The sequence below is a fragment of the Schistocerca serialis genome, chromosome 5 (assembly GCF_023864345.2).
Source record: "Schistocerca serialis cubense isolate TAMUIC-IGC-003099 chromosome 5, iqSchSeri2.2, whole genome shotgun sequence".
In the NCBI taxonomy this organism is placed as follows: domain Eukaryota; kingdom Metazoa; phylum Arthropoda; class Insecta; order Orthoptera; family Acrididae; genus Schistocerca; species Schistocerca serialis.
The window spans coordinates 582,939,529-582,964,135 of NC_064642.1; the positions used below are offsets into that span (position 1 = coordinate 582,939,529).

Here is a 24,607-nt window from a genome sequence, read left to right on the forward strand (position 1 = left end):
ATGTTTAGTTTCATCTGAATGTTTCCATAACTGTGTGTTATTTAACTGTGTTGTGCAAATTATTTCTGTCTTGTTAGCCAGAACCTAAGAATTGTCAACATACTATGCAAAGAAGGAAATGAAAAAAAGTCCTCCAAATTTTAAACACATTATTTAGTTCAAGAAAAAGGGTTACAAGACCATTATCAGTCACATATTTCATATTTATTAACATTTTAGATTATATATTACAAGCATTTACAAATGTACACATAGGTCGTGATTACAGACTAGTTCACTCTTATTTAGTGATGATGAAATGAATACATACATATGAAAGCATGAAAAATAGATAAATACATAGTTTTCTACAACTGTGGAATGTTACATGAAACACTTAAGCACAGTAGCAGCAAAACGCAGTCAACAAAATTAAAATATTGACAGGCTGTCACTACAAACATTTTGGAAAAAGAAACAAGCGTACATCTTCTGTTCGTCTTTGCATTGATACCAACAATGCTGTTTCACAGAGAAGAGCATTGAAATGTAAACTTTAAGTTACAAATTGTTAGATATCCCTATGCATAAATAGGGAACACACTTCATATTTCTCTCCTAAATAAAGAAATTCACTGGTTCCTGCATATAAATGTTCTTTTGTAGAACTGATAAATGCATACAGGTATGAATTTATGGTACATTTAAACATGAAAAAACTTTATCATATAAAATTTCAGTAGTTGATCACAAAACATGGGGTACATTTGGTGCAGTTTGCTTATATGAATAAGAGCTGTTACAAGAAGTAATTTCTGCCATTCATGTATTCAAGTTACCAAATTAGTTGAAATATTTTTGTAGAACAGTTGTCACAAATAAATCATTTCTTAAAAATATAGTTTCATTTAAATGTATCAAAATTGAGTATTCCTTCTGCAACTATACCAGCATGACACTTTTTACATCTACTACAAAAATGAGGGCTTGTTACTTTCAGTTAGGTTTTCAAATCTTCCTTTCATATATGGCACACTTCAGTATGAGATTCTGCAATGATACTGGTACAGCAAGCAATTCCAGTATTACATATACATTCAGAACTTGTTTACAGCCAACAGTTATCTCCTATACCAGTCTTTGGAGTACCTTGATCACAATTTCTGCAAAATTTGTCTAATGAGCCCATATCATTCTACTATTTCATGCTACTATAATCCAAAATGTCATTATAAATGCATAAAAGAATATTCTGACAGTATAAGTTCTGTACCACAGCACTTTTTTTGTTTGGGACAATTAGGTACTCAGTATTATGTGACATTTTTCACTGCATCTGGTAATGCTAGCTAAGAGTGTAAAAATATGTAGTAAATGTAGTAGATTCTAAGCAATTGCATTTGGATATCCATAGTATGTAGCATAGTATACAGCACTAAAATATGAAGGAGCTATTTTTTTCTTTTCATATTTCACATTTAGGAAAGGAATGTTCCTTACAGGAGACTTAGTGTGAACAAAATATTATTCATTAGTAATTTAGAATTAGAATCCTATGGGAATGGAGACAATAGTAAATAGCTTTAAAAACATATAAAAAAGAAGGATGATAGTCTGGATAGAATTATTGAATGTCTCTATGAATATAATACATTCAGGAAGTACGATTCAGTTTGCAGCTGCATGATTACAGCAACATAAATATTATATTTCTAATTATGATAACAATTAAATTTTAAAAGCATTTAGTTTTTTCATATTACATTGGAGACCGGTTACAGAAGAATATGAATCACACATATTGATACTGTACCTTTTATACCTGCATGCTTACTGTAATTTTACAGCTACAATCCAGAGAAACAGTATCACAGACAACGACATTATTTATTGAGGGAGGACCTAATTAACTGCTCCACAGTCCTCCTATATTACAGTTTTGTAATGCTTATTATACAGCATGGTAGAGAAGAGAGTGTTGATATTGCCAAACATAGGTGTATGAGCATCAGTGGTAAAATGCTCCCCATATTTTGCAATAGCTGGCATCAAATGTCTCAGTTTACTAAAACAGATTTACATCATGAAGCACAAAGCTTGGAGGATTATTGGAACTCACATTGTAGTGAAAATAATAACATTTCATTGCTCTACACATGTTACTGCCATTTTTAAACACATAATTATTGAAGAGTACTTGGTGAATGCATTTGGAAATACAGAAAGGATTTTAACAAGTATAAACAGAAATTTTATTGAATTTTCATATATGAATCATCAGGGTCACATGATATTAACTGTGTAATTAAGTTCAGAAGGCATAGGAGATGAGAAGCGTTTATGGAGTGTTTTGTGTGGTATAATCTCAGCAGATTTGAATGCACAGATTTCAATATGGTGCAGTTGTGCCACAAACCAGGTTCACTTTTACAAATTTCTCAGTGAGGGAAATGTGCTATAATAGCTCAGACATATGTGCATCTTTTTACTTCTGTCACATGAAGTCTGACAGTTGGTAGACATCTTTAATGCATTAAGTTCATATGTATGCAAAACTACAAGGGAGGAGTACATCAGAAGTCCATAACATGTGATGTTGTGTGGAAATGTCTAAAAATACACTACTGTGTGGCATGGAAGTACTGCCTGCATATGTTCCTTTGCAGGTGCTGTGTATAGGGAAATGGAATAAGTTTTCTCTAATTTGTCACAGAAGCTGCCCTCACAGAATCTCTATGATGAAAAATATCTTGTTTCTCTGATCCTGGACTGATATCACTTAAGTAATAGAGACTTTAAGACAAATGTAGCTGTCATGATTTCTTTACAGTCATGTTCTACAATATTATTAGAATAATTGATGAACATTATCCAGCCGGCCGGAGTGGCTGAGCGATTCTAGGCGCTACAGTCTGGAACCACGCGACCGCTACGGTTGCAGGTTCGAATCCTGCCTCGGGCATTGGTGTTTGTGATGTCCTTAGGTTAGTTAGGTTTAAGTAGTTCTAAGTTCTAGGGAACTGATGATGTCAGAAGTCGCATAGTGCTCAGAGCCATTTGAACCATTTTTGAACATTATCCAATGCTGCAAAAAAATGTGTGTGTGTGAAATCTTTGGGGACTCAACTGCTAAGGTCCCTAAGCTGACACACTACTTAACCTAAACTATCCTAAAGACAAACACACACACCCCTGCCCGAGGGAGGGCTCGAACCTCTGCCGGAACGAGCCACACAGTCCATGACCGCACTGCCTTACACCGCTCAGCTAATCCCGCACGGCTATCCAATGTTGCATTAATGCCTTCCCTTAAACATGTGAAATTACAGTTATCCCCATTTGAACAAAACAGAAACCTACTTTCAAAGGCAGTCAACTCCACCATATTTGCAACAATATATTATCTCTTGTGAAAACTTATGAATTTCACCATGGAGATATAGTTCAAAACTCCCTTAAAGTTAGATTGACTGAAAGACAGTAATGAGCTCTGGAATTTTTAAATACCTGAGAGCGTCTTCTCTGGCATTTATAAATTTTGTCATAGTAAATTACATGTGCATTTACCACATATGCTTAACACAGGTAAAATTCCTCCCACTCAAAACTCCTTTTGAACATAACATACAGTTATAAAATTTATTGCGATATCTAAAAGTTTTTGTATGTTAGATCTGCGTCGTGAAACGGGTACAGGACTGCGTTTTTCTGCACAACATTTCCACGAGTCATCAGGTGAGTATATTCTGTCTTATAAGACGCCTGAAACCACGAGTCACTGAAATATTATTTCAGTAGATACTTCGATACTTCTAGTTTGGTGGTGGCTGGTTGCACAAGCAAAAGACATATATTGTCACGTAACACGTTTTACGTACACTGCAAGATCATTGGAAGAGTACACTTGTCAGAGGCTGCTTGTCGATTATCGGCCGCAGTTAAAGGTCACTGCTCATTGTCAGAAGGGCGGCGTGTAGCTAGGAGACGGCAGCGCGGTGTCCCCGCGCGGTTGCTAAGAGACCGCTGCACGTCTCAGCGCGGTCGCTAGGAGACGGCGGAGTGAGCGTCCCGCCTACCGCCCGACGTGTTGTGGCTGTAGCCCGAGTCCGAGTCGTGGCTGGTGAGCGCCTTGGCGGGCGCCGGCCGGAAGCTGGAGAAGCCGGGCACCGGCACCGTCTCGTACGGCGCCACCGGCGGCACGGCAGGCGGTGGCGCTGTGGGGGGCGGGCCTGCGTGGTACCTGCCAATCACAACAACCGTCAGCCTCCAACACATGCTCACGCATAACTCAACAGGCGTGTCTTTAGGGATGTCCGCAACTGAAACTAACAGCTCCAGCAGCTGATACAATCTGTACACACACACACACACACACAAAACGGAAGTAACTTTAGGCGTGCCTCAGGGAAGCGTGTTGGGACCCTTGTTGTTCACTTTATACAGTGTGGCCAGAAAGTCCCTTTACACCTGAATCAACTACCTGTAACAGTGTAAGATGGTAGATACCACAGATCTGAAACTCCCACCCTTATTTATTTAATTTAATCGTATGGTGATTTTATACAATATACAGTTGATATAAGGCAAATGATTTTATACAATATACATATGATATAAGACAAGATAAAACCTTAAAGTCTTGTGTTTTTCAACCAGTTAATTAGGCTGGGTGTGAGAGTGAACAAGTCGACGGGAATTCCAGGGTATGAATGAAGTGGACAGCGTTGGACTAAATGTTCAATTGTCTGCTCTTCTTGATTACATTCACACATCGGTGAACCGATCCAGCCCCATTTGTACCTGAAGTAGCTACAACAACCATGTCCAGTCCTTAACCTGTTGAGGTGGCACCAAAGTTTCCTCGGTAGATCAAAACCTTTTGGCTTCTTTGTGGGATCAAGGTGATGGGCTCTTGTTTCCAACGTTTTTGTTGACCGTTCATGCTTCCAGCTTACATTTAGATCAAAACCATCCGCGATGAGTTGTCCTGCAGTAACACTTGCTGGTCTTCTTGATCGCAATCGCTGCTGTGGCGGATGACAGAATTCCTGGTGCAGTGGTAGAGAAGGTAATGCAGAGATTTTCTTGGCCTCACTCAGTAGAGCTTGTTTCCGCCTTAAGTGAGGTGGAGGGATGTGGCTCAGTACAAGTAACCAGTGGCATGTGGTTGATTTGATGGAACCAGTAATGCAGCGCATTGCGTCGTTAAGTTTTGTGTCTACCTTCTTCACATGTACACTTTCCAACCAGACAGGTGCACAGTACTCTGCAGCAGAGTACACAAGATTGATGCCAGTTAACTGCAGACAGTTAGCAGAGGTTCCCCAGGTGGTACCACTGAGCTTATGTAGTATGTTATTTCTTGCAGCAATTTTATGAGAAAGCTTGGTGATGTGCTCTTTGTAGCTCAGGGTTCTATCTAGAGTGATTCCGAGATATTTTGGAAAAGGATTGTACCTCAACGTTAGTCCACTGATCAAAACTCTTTGTTTGTAGTTCGCTGCACGATTCGCTAGATGGAAACAAGAGACTTCAGTTTTCGGTGTGCTTGGGATCAATACCCAGGTCTAAAGAAAGTTGACATCTTCTCCAGATCCTCCGTAAGAATTCGTTCACCATCTTCGAAATTACTGCTCCGTGCTACCAGTGCGATGTCATCAGCATAGATGAATTTAGTTACCCTATTATGCCAATAGTACTTCTTGACCTGCAACTTGGTTGCTGAGTAACTGGAATGTGACTGTCTGAGAACAGGAATAAAGTCTGCGCATTGACCAGATCATTGTTCACCTTTCCGTATTTAGTGAAGAACAATGCAGATACCAGCGACTCCATTTTGGAGAAGCGTTTGGTGGCAAGTGTTTGGGACCATAACAGAAAGCAAATATAAAGCAAGATAATGGTCGCCCGGACGGGGCGAGAGTTTCTACTGTTTGTTTTCGTGCTTGTCGAATCCTACTTTGGACAGCAAAGTCGTCGGATATCTCCCTAACTGGGAACATTTGGAGCATTATGGGCAGGGGCCATCTCAATATATTCGGGATATAACGCGCCAATTGGACAAAATTTGGCACGGTATTCCCCAAGAGGACATGCAACAACTCAATGCCAAGCCGAAAATCTGCTTGCATAAGAGACAGAGGTGGACAAACGCGATGTTGTCTTGCTCAACTTGTGAAGCTCTTCCTCTTCAATAAATTTTCCAATTTTTCTGAAATTAATATTTTGCTTGTCTGTGCGTGTACATCAAATCTACCGATTTAAGTCACATTTGGATAATTCCTTCGTGGTGCGTGGTTTCTTTTTGTGTCTTAGAGTGAACCCAGAAGGTGAACGAATGTATTAAAAATTTTTTGCTATAGGCGTCATCATAATTGATAGAAATTTATCGTCAAGGACATAAACTTAGGTCTTTCCAGTTTCAGACAGTTCAAAAAAAAAATGGCTCTGAGCACTATGGGACTTAACTTCTATGGTCATCAGTCCCCTAGAACTTAGAACTACTTAAACCTAACTAACCTAAAGACATCACACAACACCCAGCCATCACGAGGCAGAGAAAATCCCTGACCCCGCCGGGAATCGAACCCCGGGAACCCGGGCGTGGGAAGTGAGAACGCTACTGCACGACCACGAGATGCGGGCTTCAGACAGTTGCCCTAGATTCTCGACAGGGAATTGTTCTCACAACGGAATTGGAGGGTATCAAGTCAGAAACTGTGGGAGATGATCAATCAATAACGACTCCTCAACATTGCCGTGGAAAACATATTTCAAAGAATGCAGTGTCGAGAGTACTAAGGAAGAATCGGCTTGTGCAAGCAGTTGTGCCTCGTTATTTTGAACCTAAGTTTCGTCAGTGGATTGCGTTGTAATAAGTGGACTAAGGCTGGTGTTCGTCACTTCGAGCAGTTGCGCTGAAGGCATGTTGTATAAATTGTAAGCGTCAATAAAAAATTAAAACTGTAATTTTCGATTGACAAGTCCTTGTCTCAAAGCACTACGTTTAGGACACGCTACTATCTCAATAATCGTGACTGTGAAGGATTGCGACACTCTGGATTCTGTAGCGTTCGAGACAGCATACCAAAATTACTGTCTAGAACACAATTATTATTTGCAGCAGCATTTAAGCATTTCATAGTGCCCAAATGGGTAGATTACGAACAGACACTAAATTGAAACTGCCTGGCAGATTAATACTGTGTACCGGTGTCGAACCTTGTGTTAGGTGGCCACTGTTCTACCGAGAACTATCCAGCTAAGACTCACAAATAGCCCACGGCTTTACATCCACCAGTACCTTTCTCTTACTTACCAAACTTCGCAGTCGTTCTCCTGCTTACTTGAGGGACTAACGCTTCGGGAAGAGGGGTATAGCTGAGGAACGGCTTAGCCACAGATGAGGAAATTGTCTTCAGCATGAATTTTTCACTCTGTAGCAGAGTGTGCAAGCACTGATATTTAATTTCCTGGAAGATTATAAGTGTGTACACAGCCGAGACTCGAACCTACAACTTGGCGTTCCGCAGGCTAGTGGTCTACTAGTCGTTTGTAAGAGAACGTATGTGAAATTTTGAAGGTATAAGAGATGTACTGGTGTAGTTCTTTGTCTGACCCCACCCCACCCCCTTCCGAAATTATTAGAACACAGGACTCGCATTCGAGAGGAACGAGCTGAAATATTCGTCTGGCCATCCCGATTAAGTTCCATGTAATTTCCCCAATCAATTAAAATGAATACTGGCATAGTTCTGCGGCAGAGGAGCTTGAGCTCCGTCTGTAATTACCTTGTCTCTATGTTTAAATGCATTGTACAATGGCTTGAGGATTCTATATGCCGGCGTAGATACCTCGTTAATTAACGGAAACAAGGCGAATGGGCTACAGAGAGATTTTCTAAATGGGGACAAACTGCAATGAGACGATGAAGAACAAAAGATGTCAGATGGCTATAAGGCTGTAAATGCCTTCTAAGGGAGGTACAACAGACCAGGCAAGTGGCAATGTTCTGTCTGAACTGTTGCAGTGGTATGGTGGCACAGAACACTGCCCTTCCTACCAGAAAACGGTAGCCATTCGGCAGGAGATACAGGATCACCAACAGGAAGTGTTGATGGGGCACGTCTATGGGCGTTCGAAAGGACGACAGATCCCATAAGGCGGCCCACACGTTGAAGCTCAACCAGTGCTGATGGTTCACTGCCACTACGCCACTAAAACAATAGTAAAGACAAAACAGTCCCATCTGGTGCATGCTTGACACTGTCAAGTTAGAGGACGATCTAGATTAGTGCAGAAACAGAAATAACTTCATATTTAAGATTGATGATGGCAACGTAGTTGCTGAAACCGGTTATCACAATAAATGCTGAAACTTCCCGGCAGATTAAAACTGTGTACCGGAGCGAGAATCGAACTCGGGACCTTTGCCTTTCGCGGGCAAGTGCTCTACCATCTGAGCTACCCAAGCATCACTCACGCCCCGTCTTCACAGCTTTTCTTCCGCCGGTACCTCGTCTCCTACTTTCCAACTTCACAGAAGCACTCCTGCGAACCTAGCAGTTCTGCAAGTGCAGAGTGCAGTGTGAAAATCTCATTCTACAATAAATGCTGTACAATATCGGTGTTGGCTGTTTGTGCTGTACTTCTGCTTCTGCAGTTCCACTTGACTGGTACGATCTCAGTCATTCTAATGTACAATGCCAAAGGTTTTTTATCTCCGTCTTCAAATGGGTTTAGTTCCCTTGCAACCCTTTCCGTCCATATGCCCATATGACCGTCTTTCTTCTTTATATTTAAAGTCCCGTTTGCTGCAGTTAGTCCCCATTTATTACACACTCTAACGTAAGAAAAATAAAGAAATGAAAAATAATAAAAAACGACGCACCATGAAGGATTTATTCGAATGAGATGTAAATCGGTAGACGTCCTATATATGTACAGACTAACAAACGATTACAATTTCGGAAAAAATTGGATAATTTATGTAGGAAAATGGAAATGAGCGTTTGGCGTCAATTGCCGGGAGGCCCCTTGCGGGGCAGGTCCGGCCGCCTTGGTGCAGGTCTTATTACATTCGACGCCACATTGGGCGACCTGCGCGCCAGATAGGGATGAAATGGTCTTCAACACCCAGTCCCTGAGCGGAGAAAATCTCCGACCCAACCAGGAATTGAACCCGGGCCCGTAGATTGCCAATCCGTCATGCTGATCACTCAGCTACTGGGGCGGACATTTATTTAGGAGAAACAGCTTAACGAATTGAGCAAACGTTGTCAATTGGTGAGAGATCCGGCGACCTTCCTGGCCGTGGTAGGGTTTGGCAAGCGCGAAGACAAACAGCAGAAACTCTCGGCATGTGCGTGCGCGCTTCATCTTTCTGAAATGTGTACCCTGGATGGTTTGCCAGGAAGGGCAACAAAACGGGAGGTAGGATACCGTCGACGTACCGCTGTACTGTAAGGGTGTCGCGAATGACATCCACCAGGGTCCCGCTACGACCTGAAATGGCACCCCAGACCACCAATCTTGGTTGTCGAGATGCATAGTGGGTGTCAGTAAGTTTAGTCTCACGCGACGTATCCAGACACGTCTTCGGCCTGAAATCTCACTGACTGGAGTATAATTGTTTTCAGTATGAGGCCCCATTCGAACAGAGTCCTGCCGACCAGGGAAGATGTGTCTGGGGACCCCCGGGACAGCAGCGGGATACCAGGAGAGATGGTCTGGGGTGCCACTTCTTTTCATGGCAGGACCCCGTTCCTTGTCGTCCGCGAAACCCTTAAAGCACAGCGGTACCGTCGACAATAGATTGCGATCTGTCTAATGCCCTCCAGGGCAAGCCATACTGAGCTCATATTTCAGTAAGATAACGCCCACCAGCACACAGTTAGAGATTCTACTACTTGTCTTCGTACTTATCAAACCCTACCTTAGCCAGCTAGGTCACTGAATCTCCCCCCAACTGGGAAAGTTTGGACCATTATGGGCAGGGCCCTCCAACCAACTCGAGATTTTGACAACCTAACTCGCCAGTTGAACGGAATTTGGAATGATATCCCTCGGGAGTACACCCAACAACTCTTATCGGTCAACGCCAAGCCGTATAACTACTTGCATAACGGCTAGAGGCGGACAAAAACGTTATTGACTTGCTGAATTTGTGAAGCTCTTTCTCTGGAAAAATCATCCATTTTTTTTCTAAAGTTATGATCATCTGTTTGTCTGTACATGTACGTCACATCTACCGAATCCGTCTCATAAGGATAATTTCTTCGTGGTGCGTTGTTTTTGTGTCCTTTTTTGTCTTAGAGTGTATCCCTTTCTTCTTGTGAGTCCCGTTTGTTGTGATGAAAAAATATCAGATATAGGAAGTAGGAGGTTAAGTACGAGTGTCACTCCAAAAGAATTGCACAATATTTTTTTAATCCATCTTCTATTCTACATGTTTGAAAGTTTTACAGTGTGTAGATACATCCTTTAGGAACAATATTTTCATTTCTGCACATAATTTCCATCCCTCTCAACTGCCTTAACGCCATCTTGGAACCAGCGCCTGTATACCCGCACGGTAAAACTCTGGACCAACCTGTTGGAGCCACTGTTTGGCAGCGTGTACAAGGGAGTTATCATCTTCGAACCTTGTTCCACGAAGAGAGCCTTTCAGTTTCCCAAGAGATGATAGTCACATGGAGCCAGGTCAAGACTGTAAGGCGGGTGTTTGAGTGTTGTCCATCCGAGTTTTGTGATCGCTTCCATGGTTTTTTGAATGACATTTGGCCGTGCACTGTCGTGCAACAGCAAAACATCCTGCTTTTGCCGATGTGGTCGAACACGACTCAGTCGAGTTTGAAGTTTCTTCAGTGTCATCACATATGCATCAGAGAATTTATGGTGGATCCACTTGGCACGATGTCCACAAGCAAGTGCTCTTCGGAATCGAAAAGCACCGTAGCCATAACTTTTCCAGCAGAAGTTGTGGTTTTGAATGCCACTCCATTGATTGCCTCTTCGTCTCTGGTGACAAATGATGGAGCCATGTTTCATCACCTGTCACAATTCTTCCACGAAATTCATCTCCACCATTCTCGTACTGTTCCAAAAGTTCTCTGCATACCGTTTTTCTTGTTTCTTTGTGAGCCACTGTCAACGTCCTGGGAACCCACCTGTCACAAATTTTTTTAAACTCCAATACTTTCAGTATTCTGCAAACACTTCCTTCCCCTATCTCTGCGTAGCGTGACAATTCGTTCACTGTGGTGCGTTTGTCAGCAGTCACCAATTCGTTAACTCTCTGCACATTGTCTGGAGTGTGTGCAGTATGAGGCCTGCTGCTGCGAGGACAATCTTCAATATTGCCATGCCCGCTTTCGTCAGGTAACCTGCTTGCGCACCAACTAACTGTACTGCGATCGACAGCAGCATCTCCATACACGTTTTTCAACTTCTTGTGGATGTTTCCCACTGTCTCGTTTTCACAGCACAGGAATTCTATGACAGCACGTTGCTTCTGACGAACGTCAAGTGCAGCAGCCATCTTGAAGACATGCTGCGACGGCGCCACTCACGGGAACAGGTTGAGCTAAGTTTGAAAACAAACTGAAAGGCTGTACCTACACACTAGAGATGGGCAAACTGAAACACGTAACTGTTTCGAAACAAATGAAACAGCACAATGTAATGTTTCGATACGCTGTTTCGAAACAGTGAAACAGTTTGTGTTTTGTTATCTAATAAACCTACACATTTTATCATCTTGAAATGTCTACTGTACAAGTATGTCCATATAAACACAAATGAGGTGCGAGAGCGCTAATCATATCGCAGAAAGTATGAAACTATCACTTAGGCGTCTTGGCGGTTTCGTATTTCCTGCAGCAAATGCGCTGCTTTCGTGTCGTGTGACTTTCATACTTTTCAATTGGCTGAGGACAGCCATAGCTGAAGACAGAAGAACCACCACGAACGGAACTGGAGGTGGGAGCAAACTGCAGAAACAACGGATATGTTACTGGGATTCCCACATTCCGTTAATATTGGTAATATACCCATCCTGCTGATTTCCATGCACACAAAGGGAATCATTGTGGATAACAGGCACAGTGACTATAGACTCACAAATAATGCCAAATAATTCGAATAAATAACAAAATATAACAGAAAAAAATTGTCTCTCAAAGTGTTTCGAACCGTTACTATGAATTCACCATGCTTTCCAACCCTTCGCGTTCACCATTACACTATCAATGATATGTTAAACACATTGCTTGCAATTATACCTACATCAAATTTATGTATATGTCTAATAACTGTCACTCTACGCCTTTTTTTAAATTCAAAATGTTGTAGGCTTACTTGCGTTTCTTAATATGATTACCGTACATGAACAGAGAAGCGTATGTTATAAAAAAAGTGTAATTTAACTGAATGATTTTCACATATTTATTACTTGAAATGTGAATAGTATGCGTTGTTTTATTGTTTGGTTAGTTTTTATAAAGCAGATGTTACGCCATTTCGGTATAGGACAGTCAGCTAGAAACGAAGCTTTATTTTCGGATATCTTAAGCTTCATGCTATTGCTCGTCAAATAGATTTCGGCACACTTGAAAGTGTTTCACGAAGTGATATGTTGTGTTTCAGTACCTGTGCCGAGCCCGAATCTCGTCCGACACAGAGCGAAATGAAACATCACTGTTTCGGTACAATTAGTCCGTTCGAAGCACAGGTGGACTGAAACAGCCTTATTTTGAAACAACGATACTGTTTCTGTGTCTGGCTCGAGATCGAATCTGGTCCGGTTATCCGAGACAGGGGCAGAATGAAACACCACTGTTTCGAAGCAATGAGCCACAGCCGTTCCGAAACACTGAAACAGTCCCACGTATCGATACATTGTATCGAAACATAGAAACAGTGGCCAAGTCTACTACACACTGTAACACTTTCAGACATGCAGAATGGAAACTGTATTTTTATAAAAATAGCGTGCATTTCTTTTGGAGTGACCTCGTAGTTGACGTCTCAGAATAATCCTTCTAGGCCTGTGGGAGAAAGACCAGCGGAGTGCAGAGAGCGGGGGAAGCGACGTACCTGAGCAGCGATCCGAGCCAGGGCGGCGGGGCGGCGGCGGCGTGCGGCGCCGGCACGGGCACCGCATGCGGCATCGTCAGCGACAGGTGGTGTCGCGGAGGGTTCGTGTCCTCCAGGCTCAGCTCGTCCTCCGCGAAGTCGTCCTCGGAGCCCGCCCCCGCGGCCGCGGCCGCCTCGCTGTCCGGGTCCGACTCGCAGCGGCCTGTGGGCAACAGCGTGGGTGTTCCGGGTCATTTCAGCACTCACTCCAGTCAATGTAGACTGGCAATGGCAAGGAAGGCGTTTCTGAAGAAGAGAAATTTGTTAACATCGAGTATTGATCTGTCAAGAAGTCGTTTATGAAAGTATTTGTATGGAGTGTAGCCATGTATGGAAGTGAAACGTGGACGATAAATAGTTTAGACAAGAAGAGAATAGAAGCTTTCGAAATGTGGTGCTACAGAAGAATGCTGAAGATTAGATGGGTAGACCACATAACTAATGAGGAGGTATTGAATAGAATTGGGGAGAAGAGGAGTTTGTGGCACAACTTGACTAGAAGAAGGGATTGGTTGGTAGAACATGTTCTGAGGCATCAGGGGATCACCAGTTTGGTACTGGAGGGCAGCGTGGAGGGTAAAAATCGTAGAGGGAGACCAAGATATGAATACACTAAGCAGATTCAGAAGGATGATGGCTGCAGTAGGTACTGGGAGATGAAGAAGCTTGTACAGGATAGAGTAGCATTGACAGCTGCATCAAACCAGTCTCAGGACTGAAGACCACAACAACAACAACTCCAGTCAAGTTAGTCATGAGGCGCGGACTACAAGCAAGCACAATGAATAATGTATTACACACACAAATGTTGTTAAGTAAACGTGAACAAAACCGCAAAGTACAGTAAGTAGCAACAGGACAGAGTGCATCTGATCCCTACCAAAGACACTGTTGCAAATGATTCATGAGTTCCCAAACTGAATTATGGTTGCAAGGATGTCTCCAGTTATTACAGTGGTATGCGACTAACAAGAGAAACTCCATATCGCAGCTCCTCACAGATTTTGTGGTAAGATGGCCCGCTGGATAGCCCGTCAAAATCTGAACTCAAATCAAGCTTGAAAAGAGGAAGAAGATGCACTAAACTGTGAAAAAAGAAGCAAAATAAAAGCGGTGAACGCTCCGAGCTCAAGACGCGCAGCATGGAGCGAGTCGTAATATCCACGGTGTCCTGGTTGCGAGGCTACGGTTTTGGACTGCAAAGCGCGAGATCCGTGTTCGGACCTCGCACGTTCACCCTGTTTTTCCCACGCAATTATGAACTGTCCGTCCGGTCACTGATGTGTCTGTTCGCTGTATTACACACAGGTGTTGTCAAGTAAACGTGAACAAAACCGCGAAGAACAGTAGGTAGCGACAAGACTGAGTGCATGTGATCCCTACCAAAGATATCGTTGTAAATGATTCACGAGTTCCCAAACTGAATTATGGTTGTAAGGATGTCTCCAGTTATTACAGTGGTATACGACTAACAAGGGAAACTCTCTATCGTATCCCTCTCACATTTAGTGGTAAGATGGCCCACTGGATAGCCAGTCAAATTCTCGGATCAAGCATGAAAAGAGGAAGACGATGCACTAAACTGAGAAAAAACAAGCAAAATATAAACGGTGAACGCTCCAAGCTCAAGACGTGCAACATGGAGCGAGTTGGAATATCCACGGAGTGTGGTTAAGGTGTTAGACTGCAAAGCGCGAGATCCGTGTTAAAATCTCGCTCGTCACCTTTTTTTTTCACGCAATTATCAATTGTCCGTTCGGTCATAGATGTGTCTGTTCGTTGTATTATAATTTATGTCTGCGTCGTGATGTAACGTTCGCTTGCAGCATCTAGATGTAAGAAAGGGAGCTCCATACCTACGTACACTAAGTGATCAAAAGTATCTGGACACCTCCGAAAACATACGTTTTACATATTAGGTGCATTGTGCTGCCACCTACTGGCAGGTACTCCGTATCAGCGGCCTCAGTACTCATTAGACATAGTGAGAGGGCAGAATGGGGCGCTCCGCGGAACTCATGGACTGCGAACGTGGTCACGTGATTAGGTGTCACTTGTGTCGCACGTCTGTACGCGATTTCCACATTCCTAAACCTCCCTAGGTCCACTGTTTCCGATGTGATAGTGAAGTGGAAACGTAAAGGGACAAGTACAGCACAAAAGCGTACAGGCCGAAGTCGTCTGTTGACTGACAGAGACAGCCGACAGTTGAACAGGGTCGTAATGTGTAATAGGCAGACATCTGTCCAGACCATCACAAAGGAATTCTAAACTGCATCAGGACCCACTGCAAGTACTATAACAGTTAGGCGGGAGGTGAGAAATCTTGGCCGGCCGGAGTGGCCGAGCGGTTCTAGACGCTACAGTGTGGAACCGCGCAACCGCTTCGGTCGCAGATTCGAATCCTGCCTCGGACATGGATGTATGTGATGTCCTTGGGTTAGTTAAGTTTAAGTAGTTCGAAGTTCTAGGGGACTAATGACCTCCGAAGTTAAGTCCCATAGTGCTCAGAGCCATTTGAACCACTTGAGAAATCTTGGATTTCCTGGTCGAGCGGCTGCTCATAAGCCACACATCACGCCGGTAAATGCCAAACGACGCCTCGCTTGGTGTAAGCAGCGTAAACATTGGACTGAACAGTAGAAAAACGTTATGTGGAGCGACGAATCACGGTACACAATGTGGCGATCCGATGGCAGGGTGTGGGTATGGCGAATGCCGGTAAAAGTCATCTGCCAGCGTGTGTAATGCCAACAGCAAAATTCTGAGGCGGAGATATTATGGCGTGCTCGTGTTTTTCATGGATGGGGCTTGAAACCCTTGTTGTTCTGCGTGGCACTATCACAGCACAGGCCTACACTGACGTTTTAAGCACCTTCTTGCTTCACACTGTTGAAGAGCAATTCAGGGATGGCGACAGTATCTTTCAACGCGATCGAACACCTGTTCATAATGCACGGCCTGTGGCGGACTGGTTACACGACAATTTCATTCCTGTAATGGACTGGCCTGCACAGAGTCTTGACCTAAATCCTACAGGACACGTTTGGGATCTTTTGGAACCCCGCCGTCGAGCCACGCCTCCCCGACCGACATCGCTACCTCGCCTCAGTGCAGCATTCTGTGAAGAATGGGCTGCCATTCCTCAAGAAACCTTCCAGCAGCTCATTGAACGTATGCCTGGAAGCTGTCATCAAGGCTAAGGGTGGGCCAACACCATACTGAATTCCAGCATTAACGATGGAGGGCGCCACGAACTTGTAAGTCATTTTCAGCCAGGTGTCCGAACACTATTCGTTCTACGCAAGTACCCTATGTTACGACTCCTGCGTCCCGTTTTGGAAGTCCTGACTGGTGAATTCCTATGTTGTAACACAGTTCACACACGTTTATTTGTTTTTTTTGTCATTTCTGTAAAAGAAAGTGGCAGAACTATGATGAATTAAAGACCCTAGCTGCGTTCTTCAATATATGTGCGAAGGCTGGTCTCAGGAACTGCTGTATCGAGTTTGATACGATGTCCACTAGTAGAAAGACTGATTCACGAGAGAGATTTATGTACAATTTTAAAGATATTTTTTGCAATTTGCGTTAACTGCGTTGAATTAAACTCCTCACTCCGTTCTTCAGTCTTTATTTGAAAAAAATTATAGGAACGAGGGTAAGGAATTTGATACGGTTTTCGCTGATAGGTAGACTGATTCACGAGGAAGGTTTCAGTGTGTAAGCTATTACCACTATGCCAGACAAGTCGTCCGGATATTGACACTTAATGCCACCCATTCGAAACATGGGCACTGAGCTTCAAATCAAGTACGGGTATGAAGATCAAGTGCCATTATGAAGCAAATCGAAGAAGGCCAGCCCTCATTATTCCCATGCTCCAGCTATTGCCTGCCCTGATAAATAGTACCGTACGGTTAAAGGCGCTGCAGTCTGGAACTGCAAGACCGCTATGGTCGCAGGTTCGAATCCTGCCTCGGGAATGGATAGTTATGATGTCCTTAGGTTAGTTAGGTTTAACTAGTTCTAAGTTCTAGGGGACTAATGACCTTAGCAGTTGAGTCCCATAGTGCTCAGAACCATTTGATAAATAGTAACGCCGGGGTAAATGCCACATTGAGCCACTATCTCTTGTTTCAGACTCTCCCGCGGAAAGTATATACTGTATGCTCTGAAAAAAATCGCTATCGCTTGTAAACGAAATGTTTGTCGTGTCCGCTCTGTGCCACTCACAACGAACAGTACAGAGACAAAGTACCCACACCAAAAGAAAACACGTATTTCTTGTACCCAAAAAGTTGATAAGCGGACAGGAAGAAGAGCTTCTTTTATAGGAGCCAGCACCACTTCTGAGGCCTCGATGTCTAGTCCTTCATGACACTGCTGTGAATCCAAGTTCAATATTTTATTATTTTTAATTAGCTCCACTTTGTCTGCGTCTGTTACAGAATCTTTTGTTCAATGCTCTTGTCGAGATTATCTTTACTTCTGATGTCAAAAAGACATGCGCTCAATTCATATTGCTCGATTAAAACACTAGCATGTTCTTTTCAGCAAGTTGCCACATTCTGCCCTCTCTCTCTTGTATATCACATCGTCGGCGCGATGTGGAAGCTATCAGTTATACAGGTGCAGACTGCTTTCCCCACTTGGAAGCGCAGTTCTAACCGAACGAGGGATCGATGACCGTATCAGTCCGGTCCCTTCAATCCCACAAACCAACCAGCCATCTAACCGGACGCTTAAGATTTATCCTCTAAATTCGTGATCATCAGTTGCGCTTCCCCTCTTGCCTGCAACTTTGTTCAACACGCAATAGCAGGGACATGATAGCAAGTTTCGGCAGCCTGCACATCTCAGCAGACTCCTGTTGTGCGCTAAAATAAACATGTAAATAGGCACCACAGGGGCAACGAAAGCCACATATAAGCCGCCAAAGAGGCGTCAGAAGCCTTGGCGCGACCAGAGCAGTCACGGGTTTACCGTGCGCCCCTAGCAAACCTGGCAAAGCTGCTCCCGTTCCCCTCCCCCATCGTAAAACAACATTTCCATGATTTTTTCTACGCTCGGAGACACGCATACAGAGGACACACTAACGACAGGCACAGTCCAGAGAGATTTGATGCAACAGCTGCATGACTTAACTTCTAACACACAGATTAACAAATTAACTTGACTTTCGACGCTTTAGCGCGTCAGAGTTTCGTAAGCACTAGAATACCAAAAATGCCTTATACGTAGGTAAGGATTGCTTCCAGTAGTCTTACGACAGCTGATGCTTGGGGAATGCAGCAGATGACAAATGGCAGAGCATTCGTTCGTTTACACGAGAGTTCAACTAATTGTTTGATGAACGAATACAGCTGTCTGCAAGTACACTGCCTAGCAAATCCTCCAGTATACTGAGGAGAGAAAAGTCCTGGGACAGAGACATGCACATATACAGAAGGCGGTAGTATCACGAGCACGAGGTATAAAATGGCAGTGCACTGTCGCAGCTATCATTTACACTCAGGTGATTCATGTGAAAAGGTGTCCGATGTGATTATGTCTGCACGACAGGAATTAAAAGATTTTGAACGTGTGATGGCAGCTGGAGCTAGACGCGTGGGACACTTCATTTCGGGAATCGTTACGTAGTTCAATATTCCGAGATCAACGGTGTGAAGAGTGTGCCGAAAATGTATCTGAGGCATCTCACCGCAGACAACGCAGTGGCTACAGCCTCCACTTAACGACCAAGAACAGCGGCGTAGAGTTGACAGTGCTAACAGACGAGCAACACTGAATGAAATAACCGCAGAAATCGATGTGAGACGTACGAAGGACGTATCCGTTAGGACGGTGACGCGAAATTTTGCGTCATTGGGACATGCCAACAGACGACCGACGCGAGTGCCTTTGCTAACAGCACAACATCACTTGCAGCACCTCTCCTGGGCTTGTGACCGTATCGGCTGGACATATGATGGATGGATGGATTTGGGGAAAGAGACCAAACAGTGAGCCCATCGGTCTCATCGGATTAGGGAAGGTTGGGGAAGGACGTCGACCGTGCCCTGTCGACGGAACCATTCCGATATTTACCTGAAGCGATTTAGGGAAATCACGGAAAACTTAAATCAGGATGGTCGGAAGCCGGCCGGTGTGGCCGAGCGGTTCTAGGCGCTTCAGTCTGGAAGCGCGCGACCTCTACGGTCGCAGGTTCGAATCCTGCCTCGGGTATGGATGTGTATGATGTCCTTAGATTAGTTAGGTTTAAATAGTTCTAAGTTCTAGGGGACTGATGACCTTAGATCGTAAGTCCCATAGTGCTCAGAGCCATTTGAACCATTTTCAGGATGGTCGGAACCGGGACTGAACTGTCGTCCTCCCGAATGCGAGTCCTATGTGCTAACCACTGCGCCTCCTCGCTCGGTAGGTCAGATGAGTCCCGATATCAGCTGGTAAGAGGTAGTGGTAGGGTTCGAGTGTGGTGCAGTCCCCACAAAGCCCTGGAACGAAGTTGTCAACAAGACACTGTGCAAGCTGGTGCTGGCCCCATAAGAGTGTAGGCTGTGTTTACGTAGAATGTACTGGGTCCTCTGGTTCAATTGAACCAATCATTTACTGTAAATGGCTTTGATCGGCAACGTGGAGACCATTTGCAGCCATTCATGGACTTCAAGTTCCCAAACAACCGTAGAACTTTTATGGATGACACTGGACCCCGTCACCGGACTACAGTTGTTCGCAATTGGTTTGAAGAACGTTCTGGACAATTCGCGCGAATGATTTAGCCACCCAGATCGCCCGATATATATCCCATTGAACATTTATGAGACATAAACGAGAGGTGAGTTAGTGCACAAAGTCCTGCACCGGCAACCCTTTCGAAGTTATGGACGGCTATAGCCAGTCACGGTGGCCGAGCGGTCCTAGGCGCTTCAGTACGGAACCGCGTGACTGCTACGGTCGCAGGTTCGAATCCTGCCTCGGGCATGGATGTGTGTGATGACCTCAGATGTTAAGTCCCATAGTGCTCAGAGCCATTTGAACCATTTTTTTTGGACGGCTATAGACTCGTTGATGCCATGCCACTTAGCGTTGCTGCAGTATGCCGGGAAAAAGTAGGTCCGGCACGATATTAGCAAGATTCCCACGAATTTTATCACCTCAGTCATCATCATCAGGCATAATTCTTGAATTCTTTTTCCCCACTGTAGATCGTGTCAACGGAGACTTCCGTGCAGCAATATTACTGGCTGATGTGCCAAGTAAATTACGTATCCCCCTCCACTGTTCTGCTTGTTTGTTCCATCGTCGCATCTCGCTCCTCTCTGCAGTCGCTAGTTATCGGGAAATACCGGAAGCCTTCGGTCCAGTGGCATACTTGCTTCAGCACCCGCTTGCCTACCTTTGAGATCCTACAGTACCGTAGCTAAGTAGCAGCAAGAACGCCAATGTTGAACATGATGGACGTGTGCAGGCAGCAGGTGTGTGAACCAAGCGCACTGTACCAGCTTAACAATGTTGGCAATTGACATTTGTTCTGTAGCAATCCTTTCTTTTTGATACTACTTGACCGTGACGGCACTGTGACAAAAGCGTATGTTTATCCTCCCAGCCAGAAAGTAAGAACACTAGTAAGAGAAACTAATTCTGTCGGTAGGTTCTTAAAAGGTATTTCTTTGTTCTTCCACGGTCAGCTTTTGCGCCCCCTCTGTGCCTTCGACCTTGGCTGGCCGCACTTCGCCACGCCCTCAGTACGGCCTCGAGTGCCATAGAACAGTTGCTGAGGTGTGAACAGAACAAGGCTTCGGTGGGGCGTACCTTGGCCTATTTCCTGGTAGACGGGCGTGCAGGCGCCCTCGCTGCTATAGCGGTCAGGGCAGACGAACACGGAGGATCCGCAGCCTTGGCTGCCGGTTGGGTACTGCACCTGGTGCACCACCATCTCCTTGAGGTCCCGCATCTGAAACACAACAAAGCACTCCTCTAGCACAATGCATTCCCAAGTTAATCACTGCTAAAGACAGTCATTTACGCAATAAAACTGTTCGGACATGGTGTGAACAAAGGGGATGACCCAGGATATAAATATGGCCGAGAGATACTGGATAACGCAATGAGTAGGTGCTCTGAGAATGGCAGCCTACGTGAGATACTGTGTAGACTAGGACAGAAGTAAGTGTTACAGTTTCCTATCGGTATAAGGCAATCGTAGAGTTACGTTTTCTTTAATACAGGACACTAAATATTTGAAAATTTTTGACAACGGCGTAAGAAATTAATCGTTGCCCGAATATTTATTTATAGCTGTGTAAAAGGCATCGTACATATGGAATTTATTTTTCATTTATAAAGCTTCTTTGTAAACAGAAAGTGTATTCAGAAAGACTAGGTCATTTTCCAGGCATTTTTGTTCGTAAACAAAACGAAAGCGAAATGTACTGAGTAGGCACCTAAATTACAAAGCAAATTTAATAAACGCGCTTTTCCTAGCAAAGAATATGAATAAAACGTATCGAAAGAAGCAAAGAAAGGTCATTAAGTTGTTAATAAATGGTTCAAATGGCTCTGAGCACTATGGGACTCAACTGCTGAGGTCATTAGTCCCCTAGAACTTAGAACTAGTTAAACCTAACTAACCTAAGGACACCACAAACATCCATGCCCGAGGCAGGATTCGAACCTGCGACCTTAGCGGTCTTGCGGTTCCAGACTGCAGCGCCTTTAACCGCACGGCCACTTCGGCCGGCTGTTAATACACAAATCGAAGTCAGTAAATCCGTACAATCCCAGCCAAGTAAATTCACTGTTATTTTGTGTTCGGAAAGATAAGATTGTTGCAATTAATTATGTCGCTAACTTGAATTTCCGAAAACACACGTTACTGACTTAAAAAACCTAACAGCGCTATCTATTGGTTCTTTGCTGTACTACGAAATTAACAGCGCCATCTGTTGCTTCTTTGGTGTACTAAGCCGTGACGGGTAAGTATCCGAACTACTAAGCTGAGCACACGATTTTAGATAAAACTTTAAATGACGACACCTTTTTTCCTGAGATCCGATTTTACTTAAATAAAAGCTGTATGTTGCCCCAATGAACACTCAAGTTACCTGTGAAAATCCCATGAGAAGTTATCTAGTACTTCTGGACATTAGCTTGTTCATACAGACGAACAGACAGACTGAACGGTTTCATAGTTTTATTATTGGCATAACTTACATGAAAAATTCCCTGCCATGTTTTTCCATGTGTGTGTGTGAAGGCAAATCTCAGGGACCACAGTAGGGATTTTGATACGATTTTCACTGATACATAAGACTGATTCATGAGGAAAGTTTGTGTATACAATTCATTATCGCTACACCAGACAAGTCGTCCATTCGTATATGGTGCTAACAAGTCTTTGCACCAAACGTCTAGGGGTGACAAAACATGACACAGGGAACAATTTTTCTTTTGACAAAATGTTCAATGACATTTCCCTGCGATGGTTGGGATCGTACTATTGAATTCGTTGCCCCTTGAGACTACGAGATTTCACTGAAACAGCAGGGTATACTAACCGGGTGTTACATAAAAGACGCCTATCATCGATGGGGAGTGTCAGTTAATGTTTTCTCTCTAACAGAAGCTGTTCCCTGTGACGAGTTTTATCACTCCTAAAAGTTCAGTGCAAAGACTTTCCACTTGTGCGTGTGTGTGGCCAAGTGTTGGCCTAGTAGAAATGTGATTGGACACTAAAAGGAAATCAATAAAGATCCAAGGTGCGCCTACCAAAATTACGATTCAGTAGCTTTCCTAGACGTAGTAAATGGTAGGATTACTGGTTCTATTGGTAGCAACGGTAGGGAAAGGAACATAATATTTTATATCATTACAAAATAGAGTATAAGTTGCATTTTATAAGTAAAAAAAGAGTATTTATTCGTGTAACTTTTGCGCTTTTATGTAAAAAAAATCAATCAGTTTGGATGCAAGTGCAGTTTACAAGCACAAATACAAAATTATATGTATTGTTATTTTGTGCTCAGTAGAACGTTCTTCATCGAGATCAAAAGTAAGAGTTTCCTGTTATTATTAATAAAGGCGCAAATCGTTTCCGAATAACAGAAACATGTTTTATATAAGTTCGACGAAGCACTTTTTGTTTTGCGTTTTTCTTTTTACCTGTTTGTTGAGCAAATTGCGTTTTCTAGCACTATGTGATAAATATGTGTTGTTTTCTTTATTTTTACTACAGCATCCCACTGTTACAAGTTACAAATGAAGAATTTTCGATAAAACCTGAATTAAACATTGACAGTTCAGTTTTGCTATGAATACTTTTTATTTTTATGCAACAGACAGGAGGATGACTATTTACAACAAAAATGTTCCGTATGTTTACACAGCCCTCTACATAACCTCTTTCAGTTTATAGAAGGTTCACCACTTCCGGTTTCTAGGGGAATCTGGTAAGAAACTGATCGCGTACGCAGACAAAGGGATCGAAATGTGCTAACGGCTTCTAGATATGCAACACTCTTAACGTACAGGCAACGATGCTATTAGGAAAACTACAGTACTGTACGCTTGGTTATAAAGCCTACAGTAGCTTTATAATCCTAATAAAGCTCCACTGACAGGCAGTGCTTATGAATTAATGTGCAGGAATCAAGCGACAGTGACGCTATTGGGGAACACCTTGGAAATAAGACGAAGTGAAAGATTTGGTTAATAGCACTGGTGTATGCAATAGTCCACCAGATGTCTACTTAGTAATTTGTTGTTTCCATTTACACGCTACTACAGAAATTTTAACACATGGTATTTGAATTTTATATCAGTGTTGATTTAAAAAACGTTTCATAACACTATGAGTAAACATTGTCGTTCGCTTCCTAAGCAAAATTTTTGTGTAAACTTAATATCGGCATACCAGGAGATTTCACTGCAACTTGTCGGCGTGGAAATTGCACAGCCTGATCTAAGAACATCACGTGTCACTCTAACGACGAGGAGGCTGATGTTTGCTGCTAGGACTTGCCTAATTGTGTTCTGGATGCGCACAGGGCACTTTCCTGTTACTTGCTCCTCGTCCCTATCACAGCGAACATCTTGTGGCGCGACCATAGTAGCGATATAACGACGAAGTGCAGTAGGTACCATATGTGCAGCTGACATATATTAAAATGTGAGCCTAAGTGCGAATAGTGACACAGTCTTGTATTAATAAATAATAATGCTTGAGAAAAACATTTCCCAGCGGTAGTTAATTTGTTACTGACGGAGGTTTACTAGCTCCCTCCCTCGACACGAGCAATGTTTCTTTGCTTTTCTTTTCACGTAACATTAATCACGTTGTTGTATTAGACAGGAAGAACTCATTAAATTACACAGTGGCGTCATTTTCCCGAGAATGAGTGATGTTAGTTTTCCGTACATCAGTCGATAAAAACGGATTTCTTATACGATCACTCTGTCTGTCCGATTGTTGAAACCCGTTTTTCTGAGGAAC

The 24,607-nt window shown here is 43.4% G+C and overlaps 1 protein-coding gene across 1 annotated transcript in view; it reads right to left on the reverse strand.

The window, feature by feature from the left end:
* Window positions 1–227: 227 nt before the first annotated feature.
* Window positions 228–24,607, reverse strand: part of LOC126481489 (uncharacterized) — a 160,955-nt gene continuing 136,575 nt past the window's right edge. Inside the window, exons 5-7 of the mRNA XM_050105269.1 lie at window positions 20,929–21,070; window positions 13,075–13,276; window positions 228–4,219 (exon numbers count right to left, since the gene is read on the reverse strand). Of these exons, the coding sequence (XP_049961226.1) occupies window positions 4,024–4,219; window positions 13,075–13,276; window positions 20,929–21,070 (540 nt within the window). The 3' untranslated portion in view covers window positions 228–4,023. The remainder of the gene's footprint in view (window positions 4,220–13,074; window positions 13,277–20,928; window positions 21,071–24,607) is intronic.